Genomic DNA, 11,739 nt, shown 5'->3' with positions numbered 1-11,739 from the left:
TGTTTATTTAAAAAAAAATTTTTTGTATGCCGTGTTTAATTGCGTGAGTGTAAAGTCGGGCGTGTGGAATAAGGAGGGATTTAACAATTTTGAGAACGTCATGCGAGACTGTCGTAATCACGAAGCTTCTTTGAAACATACATATACAGTGTGCGTTAATGTTTGCAAGTCAAATTAATATTCCTATTTTTTATAAAATCTAAATGAAAATCCTTCTCGCGAACGTCAGTTTTTCGGTAATATTGTAAATGCAACTAAAAATTTCTAGATTGATTTAAATCCGTTTGACCTTGAAATTTAAAAATTTTTGCCTGCGGCGCTTTTTTATTTCTATATAGTCAATGAATAAAGATGCTTCACCTATTCTCAATGTCACGAGCTGCCACTGCTATCCAGTACATAACAAAATGCAAGATTCTATTTCTAACATACATCCTGAGTTTCACCAGTTTAGTAACCTGACATTGCATGAAGACATACTGTACATTTGTATAGAAAATTTCTTTGATGTAAATTGTCCGTCACAATATTCATTAGAAAATTTTAATTAAAATGGAATTTAAATTGGAAAGGACTGCCATGGAAAGACTGGAAATGATGAAAGTTTGGCATTCCTCCTCTACCTGACTCGGGGTCCAAGGGATCTTCACCATTATCATATTGTTTTCTTTTCTCATCATCAGTTAAAACCTGTAAAATATTATCGCTTTATATCGAATACTTATGACTACATTATTACAATGTTATTCCGGCTTTACACATGCATGTACAAATATTCAATATTTTAGTCAATTTAACGCATGTGTGATTGAGAAGTTCATATCTGTTGGCAAGTGTTTGACACATTTGGAAACACGAATGTTTTGCACATCAAAGGACCTGAATAATTTCTTTAATTCTGATATTATCAATAATCAGTTTCTATAGCCTGTTTTGAAACAGTATGGAATAATGTTTAGTTGAGGTTATGGAAGATGCTGTCACTAAGAACCCCAGAATTTTGGTGCCTTGAATATTTGATTATATATTAAAGGAAAAATATTTCTTCTATTTTATTTGAAAAACGAGTCACTTTTGAGTTATCATTTATTTTTAATCTAACAAACTACACAATTGAATAAATCCAAAATACTGTTTCATGGCAAGCATACGATAATAACAGTCTAAACTGTTTATGGTCGTAGCTGTACCACACTGAGGGGGTTATATTTTAGTAGGCATAGACTTTTATGTATAAGTAAGTTATTACTTATTTTCAGCCAAAGAACTTCTAACATCTACATATTTCCCAGAAATTATCTTTTAATGAACTGGTCTGTACATACATTTTCTCTAGGTTTTTTAAAGTTATATAATACATTTAAATTAGCTTAATGACTTTTATTAATATAACAATTTTCTGGTATGAAGTTAAGGGTAAAAGCCACCAAGCAAGCTTATCGACAATTCCCTACCATTAAAACGAAAATATTCAATGTTATTTAAACATCAAACGAACTACACACTCACATGTATTAATCTCATTAATAATAGAATAACTAATAGAATAATAGAATAACTATAGACTGATTTGAAAATTAAAATTCCTAGTTTGACTGAGTACTGCAACCGTTCTCATTTTGCCACAAAATGGCAGCTTGCCAAATGTTAGTTTGTGTTGACATTTCTAAATGGCGGATTATTGCGGTACTTCTAGGAACTTCTTTGGAAATGAATGTCCCTGGATTAATAAAGTACTATAATCACCCGCCATTTTGGCCATTCCACATTAATAATAATCTATCCAATTACTAGACACACAGCAGTAACCATGACTATAATACCCGTCTTAAGAGTAATTTGAAACCACTGCACACGAGACTCTATAAAACCAGAGAAGGGATTAACTATTAATGTATCAAGTTCTATAATATCTTGTCTGTTCACACTTTTCGCTATAATGACACTGCTTTTAAATATAATTTGAAAAAGTTTTTAGTTAAAGTAGCTTTCTGGAATTTACAGAATACAGGAATCATAATTTTAATGACCCAATTTAATACTTTTATTTATTAATTTATTTATATGATATGTACTTTTACCTTGTATTTTATATTTATGCATATGTTTTTATTTTACCTTTATGACTTGGGTAAGCATTTTATTATGTATTGGCAGACAATGGTCAGAATTTTTTAAATTTAAGTTACATTTTATACATCTATATAATTTTATTTAATATATTCATCAATATAAATTTCTTTATTTTTTTTGTACCCAAAGTAGTCAAACCATCTCATTTGACTACCTTGATGAAATAAATTTCAGTTTAAATAGTGTAACAACTGAAATAAAGAAAATTTAGAAGGTATCCAATTTAAATATCAAGTGACATTATATGTTTAAATCAACCATAAGGTTTTATTATTATTATTTTATTTAGTTATTCTGATTTTTTTGTACTTTTTAAAATAATCCGTTCAAATTATAAGTATAATCAACACAATTTTTGAATTGACAAAATCTATGATTTATCTATCATTCAAAATATTCTACAGGTTGATAATAGTATTTTAGGGAATATGATTTTATTTTTATTTGTGATAGAATGGAATTTTACTTTTATTTGTATGGTTTTTATTTATTTTTTATTGTTTTTTATTTTTATCGGAATAAAGTTATTACAGTACGTACACACATGGACGTTTATTTTTAATTTATTTTATTTTTGGAATTTCTAGAAGAGGGGCCTTTTATGTACTTTGCCCAGAGAACCCTTGCTAGGCCATTGATTATGCCAAATTAAATACCTAAATATTTTTTAAATCTTGCACGAAATATAAAATCTACTTTCGTGTATTATCAGTTTGTCTTCCAATGCGGATGGAACTGAGAATATATTAAGAAATAAATAAAACTACTTACCTCTTTCGCTGCAGCAATATCTATAAATTTTTTTTCTGCAATTTTCTTCATTTTTTCATCATTTTGATAGTTGTCAGGATGCCACTTTTGAGCCATCTTTCTATAAGCTTTTGTAATTTCTTTTTTTGATGCTGATCTTTTAACATCTAGAATTTTATAATAATCTCTCCTTTCTGATTGTTTTTGTCTATTTTCAGCCTTATTCAAACCTTCTTTCGCTCTCTCAAAATGGGAGTCTATCTCCAAAGCTGATTTATAATCTCGAATAGCATCATCATACATCTCCGACTGTAAGTAAGCCTCTGCTCTATCACAATAAATATTTGGGTCATCATTAATTGCTAACGCTTCAGTACAAACAGAAATTGCTTCTTCCGATTGTTCATCATTTGAATAACATGAGCATAACAATCTTTTAGCTTCATAAATAATATTAGTTATATCCCTTTCATTCTTCAATACTTTCTTGGCCGAGTCTATACAATCAGCGTAATTTTTATTTTCTAAGGCAGTTTCGGCTTCAACTAAAAATTTTTCAATTTTTTTAATCCTTTTATAAAAAGGGAAACAATCCTTGTGTTCAGGGTCTAATTTAAGACACTCCCGAACAGATTTTAAAGCTTCTGTGGCCTGACCTGATTTATATAAGAGTTTTGCAAGTTTAAAGAAACCATCAACATTGTCACTTTGAAGCTTTGTAGTCGACTTAATATCAGTTATTGCAGACATTTCATCTCCATTTAACATATGTAATTCCGCACGAAAATCATAGAGTTCGGCAGCCCATGGGCTTACCTCTAATACTTCAGATAAATAATGGATTGCAGTTGGGTAATCATTATGACCATAATAATATTCAGCACTACGTTTTCTTTCCTTGGCAGGATCAATTTTTTGGATCAACTCATTTGCATCAACATTATAAGGATCCACTTTTATCTAAAAATATAGGAAGTTTATCAAATAAATATTAATGTATGGTTTCCTAAATATTAGTGCAAAGAAATATGTGCCTACATATATACCGGATGTTCCAAAAATAGTTAACAGGCACATAAGGTAGAAAGAGGGTGGAATTCCAAGACGAAAAGTCCTTTGGCATTTTTTTGTCTGACACACCCTTATTAGTTAGGAATTAAATAAGGTCCCAATCAGGAGCACGCTTTAAGGTAATGCCGAGCAGTAGGAAAAACATGGAATAATCAGTAAAGAGGCGAGCGGAATATCGGGGCAGTGGTCTTGCCCCATCAGGGTTTCAATTCCGCAGAAACAGGGAATAACTTCAATTATTTATTTTATTAGAAAAAAAAATTCTAAATTTCTATTAAAAAAAATTAAAAATGTTACGAATTTTGCATTTTGTAAATTTTCGAGCCATCATTCGAAATTCGGGCTTCTGACTTTTTTTTTGTAAAAAAATAAATAACGATTTCACGTATTTTTACCCAATTTTTTTTCATTGAATATTTCCTCATTTTACTCGTGGACCAGGCTTTCACAATTTCTTACTGAATTCATATAAAAAAAATTATAATTATAATGCAGTGTTCTCTCTCTAGGTTCTAGTTAAAAAAATTATGCTTTGAAACTACAATAAAATTGTCTAAAACTTTGTTAATGTAAGTAAAGAGATAAAGAGGTAGAATTTCATAATATTTTATGAATATCCCGATACAAATATATATTTTAATTTTGCTAATTACTACGTCCCTTTAATGCAACATGATTTCATTGTCCCTTGAAAGTAGTTATAAACATACTCCACTGCATATGTTTAATTTAAAGTAATTTTAAATTTAAGTAATATTTTTTATCACCATATAAATGGGTCTAGTTACTACTTGATTTACACCAACTAATTGCATGAACTATTAAAAATAATATTAACAACTCAAGATTTAAGTAGGAATAATGGCCGGTCCTCATGTACAATTATTTACTGCGGAACTGCGGAGATGCGTAACTGCGAATCTCCGCAATTTTCAAACTACCGTCCAAATGCAAATGTCAAAAATAGTAGATGCGGATAACCTAGAAATTTGTACCGGTTTCTTTTCGAGTATTTTCATTGTGGTATTTCAAATAATTATCTATTAATCTTTATGTGAAATATATTTACAATGGAAAACTTTGATGAAGATACAGCTTTCTTGGCTCTTGCTGTTTCAGTGAAACAATACAGAGACTGTGCTTTGAGGTATAAAAAATGTTACCGTGAAAGATTGATAAAAATGTATAAGATATACAATTCTATTCTGGAGTTTCAAAAAAAACATAAAAAAATGTGGGTGAGAGATATTTTCTTGGCTGATAATTAATTATAGAGACGAAATAGATAAAAAACAAACTAATCAAACACGTTTTCAGAATATAAACAAATACAAATGGCCGATAAATGTCACACGAGCACAAAAGTAAACACCGGAATACGGAAAAAGTTGAACCTAGTCAACTTTTATCTGGAACGCATGCGGATCTGTCACTTTTTCAAAATGGCTGCTGTGCGTCCAATATTTTTTCGATATTGTGATCACGTGATTCTGCATCTCCGCAGTTCCGCACTAAATTATTGTACATGAGGACCGGCCATAAGAATCATTATTCTTTTTTTTAAACGAATGATTAACAAAACAAATTGTAGTTTCTAAAGAACCAAATTTTCACTGCTCAGTGTGTGTGCTAGAAAAATAAATGTTTTTGCTGCACTCCAAGGACATTAACGATCGTGATTTTTAAATTGGACCAGACCGTCTAATGTGACTGTGTCTTCTAGTTCTTATAATACATGTACTAGATGTAAAGTTAAGAAAAAAGCTTACTTACTACATTATAAAAATCTAATTGTGCTAAATCATAATTTGCTTGTTTTAAATGTATATTTCCTCTACTAATTCTGGCAGCAGTAAAGTCTGGTTTCAATTCTAATACTCGATCTAAATCACTTAAAGCATTTTTAGCTTTACCTAAAGCTAAATATACAGTTCCTCTCTTAAAATAAGTGAGGTAATTGTTAGGATCACCCTCTAAAACAGAAATATTATTTAGTTTAGAGATAAAAGTTAATTTGAGTTCATACCAACTGCAGAATGATAATGACTTAATGCATCTCCCAACTGGCCCTTCGCTAAATATTGTTTACCTAATTCTAAATGCCTTTCAATTTCTGCCTGAGTTGCACATTCTGATACTAAAAAATTATAAAAATTGATTTAAAAATATAGCAATAAAATATATAGGTTATCTTACCTTCCAATATTAATTCTAAAACTAATACAAATAAATAAGGCGTTAATTTTAAACAAGTGTTTTTATGTAAAAATTCCATACCATTTAAAAATTTAATTTTGTTAAACATTTTTTCTATTAACAACATATACTTATAAATAAAATCATTATGACAAAACAGAATTCCAAATATTTCACATATACCCTTCGTGGCTCGTGGTCCAATTTGATTGGTACAACTCAACACAGATAGCCTATGATTGCGCACGTTAATGCGCGGTGAAAACTATTGCATTGGGATTGGATATCAAAAAGAATAATTTAGCGCAAAGCACAGTTTCATTTTCGTCAAAAAGTGTAGGGATATTCTTATACATACGAATTCTAATCTAAATCCTATCCTTCCTCAAGGTCGCGAAAGTATTTAACGATCTTGAACCTACTGGCCTATATTCTGTTTTCATAGATTAACTGCTTTCCAATTGACAAAAAAATGTACTTCGGAAGCACTTCAGATTTACTTTTCGCATTCCAATAAGCTAGAACAGTTTTAGTCTTTTTAGTGTAGTGTGTATTTGGTTGGGTCCGGAGGCTTTTGTCTGTGAGGCTTCTCTGTTTTTTAGGTATCGTATTTTGAGTTCTTCGTCTGCGGTTGCCGGCACAAAACATGTTGCCGGGTTGACAATGTCATTGTCAGGCTCTCTGTCAAAACGTCGGGCCGCACGCTCGGTCGCCGTTTCGAATTACTCGGGCCAAGGATATTTATTATAAATATCCTTGTACTCGGGCAGCTGGGGCTCCACCCCCCTGCTGCCGTGGATTGGGGTAATTCTGTGTCGGGTGAGCAGTCGCAGGGCTGTCTCCGTTTTCCAGAGGCTGCTGTCAGTGTCTTGCGCCTTGCGGATCTAGCGACTCCAACTGTTTGGCCCAGTTTTCCTGAGCCAGCACACCCAGAGCCGCCTTCACACACAAAACATATCTTCACCCATCTGTTTAGCATGATACAACCACATACTTCTATCCTATACTAATCATTTTGCGATTGACTTGAAGCCGAAAAGTGGGGCGACGGACCAGCGTATTCATACGCATGCGCTTCCTTTATGGGTTTTGATTGGTTGAAAGGAACCAAGAACGGTAAACAGTAAGAAAGCCAAGCTAACCTAAAAATATTCTCATTATGTTTTGTGTTGATGTGTTGTGTTAGTCCTTTGGTGTATTTTCTCTAATAATTGCGACTATTATCCTGTATATATTTTAACCAAAAACTTTATTAAACTTTGTTTGTTGTTAGTTATTAGTATTAGAGATATGGGTAGACTTTGTGCCTTATGTCGTTCAAAGAAAAGCGAAGAAATTTAGCTCCACGGGTAAGTACATTATATTTTTATTATTATTCAATATTGTACACTGAACTGGTTTATTATGCAAAAATCGATATATATGTTTGATAGATATTATATTTATGCGTACTTTTATAGTATATATTCATGGGTATTGTATTGCTTAAGCCATGCTCTTGTAATTAAATTTTCGTTCTTTTGACAAATTACTGAAATGCTGTCGATAAAAATACATTGTTAGGTAGTTCAGCAACTTNACATTAAAACTAAAAAAATGTATGTTTAATTTAATAATAAATGAAATAATATAGTTTTGAAAACGGACGTCTCTTTCGTTTTTACGCCGCTCTGTTGTAAAATTATTAAAATGCTAGTTACGGTAGTTCGTGTTTTTAGGGACAAATTGTGTGTATAGTTTTAAAGCTTCGTTTTTTTATTTACACTTGTTAAATAAATGCTGTAATTATGTATTATTTAAATATTTGTGATTTAAGGCAAAAACATGTTTACAAATTTTAATTAGCCGTATTTTCCATGCTCATACGTGTGTGAATAATGGAACAATGTGGGCGTTTACTAGCCACATGACGTCATGCGCAGAGTCGAACGAAAATGAGACCTCTTAGTATCATATCTTATAAGTTTATTGTATCATGTCTGTTTAGTATGTTTAAGTCGTGTGTGTGTGTTGGGGGAGGCGGGTGCGCGTGAAAAGTCGTTTAAGGTGTCGTCTGTCCCGTCCATCAAGTCATTTGTCTCGATGACCTTAGGTGCAACGTTACTCCCAGAAACTCACCCCCAGGGCGCGAGTGGCACCGCAACACGTGCCCGCGACGGTGACTACGTACTCCTCGTGGGATTAGACAAACCGGATAAGAAAGAAGCTAGAAAACAAGAAGAGCGCCAGAAAAGGCCCCCTGCCGGCGGGGGTCTGTCAGGGCAAGTACCGTCCATGTTTGTGGTCGGAGTCAACGACCACCAGGGCTAAGCTCTACCCGTTACTCAAGGAGAGCAACACTCTAAGGAATAAGCGAACGCTAATCAAGGTGGTACTTCAACCGCAGCTAACATACGCCTCCGCGGCGTGGGGTTACGCGGTAAAACGCCACATTAAATCACTCCTGGCAGTGGACGCGGCTGCAAGACACGACAACCACTTCCTTAGACAAGCCGTTGACTACGTATCTAACGTGACAGACACATACAGACGACCTATTTAGTCCTGTCCCTCCTGCCCCCTACCCGCGGGAGCTAGACAAACCGCGTCGTTATTTTTGGCGTTAAACGTGGTCTCGATAATTTGTGACCGAGGGGGACTATCCCTCTTTATCCTGCCTTATCTCTGTAGGTCTGGGCAGCCTCGTGAAGGTGGGTCCCGTCCATCATCTACCCCGGCCACAAGCATGACCGATGTAGGAGCTTTGCGGGACCTCCTCTTGCCCTAAGCCGGCGAAGAAAGAAAAATCAAGACTTGAAGAGCGCCACAAAAGGAGGAGGTCTCGCAAAGCGCCTACACCGGTCATATTTGTTATCGGAGTAGACGATGGACGGGGCCCACCTTCACGAGGCTGCCCAGGCCTACAAAGATAAGGCAGGACAAAGAGGGATAGTCCCCCCTCGGTCCCAAACTATCGAGTCCACGCTTCAGTTCAGAGCGAACAGCCGAGCTGAGAGGACGTGTTTGTTTGTGAGGTGAAGTGCATTGCAACGAGCAAGATCTACCTGCCCTTATTACNATTTTTTTATGAGAAATAGGTATTCAGTTCACTTCACTTGAAAAAATAGTTATAGGTACATACTTTAATACCTCCAATATAAACAGAAACTCTGTGGAATAGTGTAGTTTAATAAATATGTAAATAAATGAAAGTAATAAAGAAATAAATAGAATAGGTATAGTAGAACAGGAAAAAAATTAAAAAATCATAAAATAAAATTAAGTATTTCTTTTTATTAATTTGAGCTTCCATCATGATACAACCATACAGAGATATGATATTGCGCATGCACGGCGCCATCTTGGCTTCCTTGCTGACGTCATGTGGTAAGTCAAAAAGTAAACAAACGGATCGTGGCCATATTCTCATAGTGTTGTGTGCGTTTTTCCAAGTTTTTTTTATTGTTCCTGCCTGTATTTCTAATTTAATTCGTTGTGTGAGATTGTGCTTCATTGAGCAGAAAAAGGAAATTAAAGAAAATTGTTAAATAGAAGTTTAATCACCGCCTATCGTTTAAATATATCTCCACAAAAACTGTTGCGCTTGGGTACTGAACTGTTAATTTTTATGAAAGCCTACCCCATGACAACAAATAATAATGTTTAAAATAAGTAATACTGTTTTTATTTAGTTTTGTATTTATATTTTTAGCTCGTTACTAAAATTAAGGGCTACAGTGTTAAAATTTTTGTTTTATACTTTATGTAAGAAATCGAATGCCTTTTTATAAATAAAAATCACTTTGAAAAAAATGTGTATTTGCTTCTTATCTCTGTCACAAAGGAATAATTTTGGAATCACGAAGTGGCGTATCTGACTTTGAACATAAGTAATAATCTATGCAAATATTACATAATACGTCAAAATATATTAAAACTAAAAAAATGTATGTTTAATTTAATACTAAATGAAATAATATAGTTTTGAAAACGGACGTCTCTTTCGTTTTTACGCTGCTCTCTTGTAAAATTATTAAAATGCTAGTTACCGTAGTTCGTGTTTTTAGGGACAAATTGTGTGTATAGTTTTAAAGCTTCGTTTTTTTATTTACACCTGTTAAATAAATGCTGTAATTATGTATTATTTAAATATTTGTGATTTACGGCAAAAACATGTTTACAAATTTTAATTAGCCGTATTTTCCATGCTCATACGTGTATGAATGATGGAACAACGTGGGCGTTTACTAGCCACATGACGTCATGCGCAGAGTTGAACGAAAATGAGACCTCTTAGTATCATATCTTATTAGTTTATTGTATCATGAGCTTCCATTATATATTGTGGATCCATACATCTTTTTCCCTGTGAAATATTTTTGTATATTATTTCTGGTAGTAGGTATACAATTTTTATAAAATTGTTCCAAATTTGTTGCCATTGATTTTTTCCGTAATTCTTCATCTTTCTTAATTTGCTCTACATAGAGCGGGTTGTTTTCACCACTATAGGTATATTACGAAATAACATATAGACTTCTTCCGGTTATATTTAACTGTCTCTGTATCTGAAAGTAAGAAAAGAATTTTACCAGATAATATTTGTTATAAACAGATAATTATACATTTTTACCTATTATGCTTTTGATTTACCGTAATGTAGTCATATATAGGGTGCCACAATAGTGCGATAAAGTTTAGTATAACTGCCTGTAGTAGTGATACGAAAAAAGTTACTTGCTCGGATTCACATTTTATTATTATTTCCATTATTCATTATTTTCAGACCGAATTAAACGTTCAGAAAATCTTGTTTTTGGCCTGAAGATTTTGCCCTATACAACTATAACTGAAAATAATTATAAACTTTGTCACACTATTGGAACAGCCTGTATGTGCATTGCAACGACAATATGTCATATTTATATTACGGCTAAGTAAGCGGAAAGTCCATTGTCGCATATGTAATTTTTATTTTCAAATAATCAAATACAATACCTACATATTTATTTTAATATCTATTATTTACTTGAATTTAGTACTAAGTACAACTATGCCTAGCAAATTGTAATACTTACTCTGTTAATGTTTTTTCCTTCATATAAAAAATAGTAAACTCCACAAATAAAATATTTCGCAGCCACAACGCAACAATAAAAGATAACAGCTCAAAGATCCATACAAGAAATAATTACATTCGCACCTACTCTGGTCCGAATCCATATAAGTACTAAAATGTAGAAAATAATATGAAATAAAACTTTTAGTTGGCTGCAAATGTTATAAATTTGTACAACCACTTGCCATCTTCCTTTTTTGTAAATATGTACATAATAATATGTAGAAGATAGCAAATAGAAATATTTTCAGAACAAAAAACCAGCGGCCGCAAATTGGAGTTTTTATTATTTTATTACCCTTCTCTTTTCATATGCAATTATGAGATAGCAAGAGAGTGGGATGGACGTATGGGCCGGACAACTCATTATCGCGCACCTGGCATTTTCTCGTTTTTATTTAGGTGTATTTTGCGGGAATTTGAATGAATGAAATAGTCGTCCTATTTTTTCTATAAACGTATTTCCTGTAGCGACATCTATATGAATATTG

The 11,739-nt window shown here is 32.9% G+C and overlaps 1 protein-coding gene across 1 annotated transcript; it reads right to left on the bottom strand.

The window, feature by feature from the left end:
• Positions 1-316: 316 nt before the first annotated feature.
• On the bottom strand, positions 317-6,229 carry LOC108912098 (dnaJ homolog subfamily C member 3). The gene is made up of 5 exons (XM_018717261.2): positions 6,151-6,229; positions 5,981-6,091; positions 5,728-5,927; positions 2,905-3,843; positions 317-690 (listed from the first exon to the last, which is right to left on the bottom strand). Exons 1-5 carry the CDS (start codon positions 6,227-6,229, stop codon positions 544-546), a joined length of 1,476 nt encoding a protein of 491 aa, XP_018572777.1. The 3' UTR covers positions 317-543.
• Between the last annotated feature and the right edge of the window lie 5,510 nt (positions 6,230-11,739).

Source organism: Anoplophora glabripennis, unplaced genomic scaffold (assembly GCF_000390285.2).
Source record: "Anoplophora glabripennis isolate ALB-LARVAE unplaced genomic scaffold, Agla_2.0 scaffold847, whole genome shotgun sequence".
Taxonomy (NCBI): Eukaryota; Metazoa; Arthropoda; class Insecta; order Coleoptera; family Cerambycidae; genus Anoplophora; species Anoplophora glabripennis.
Note: the sequence above shows the minus strand (reverse complement) of the source record. Positions and strands in the feature narration are given on the sequence as shown.

Bases quoted from the DNA above. Each gene is read 5' to 3' on its own strand.
- LOC108912098 (XM_018717261.2), bottom strand. From the start codon at position 6,229: ATGGAATTTTTACATAAAAACACTTGTTTAAAATTAACGCCTTATTTA. The intron at 5,928-5,980 runs GTATGAACTCAA...TTTCTGTTTTAG, and splicing joins TCATTATCATTCTGCAGTTG to AGGGTGATCCTAACAATTAC. The intron at 691-2,904 runs GTAAGTAGTTTT...AATATTTTACAG, and splicing joins ATATTGCTGCAGCGAAAGAG to GTTTTAACTGATGATGAGAA.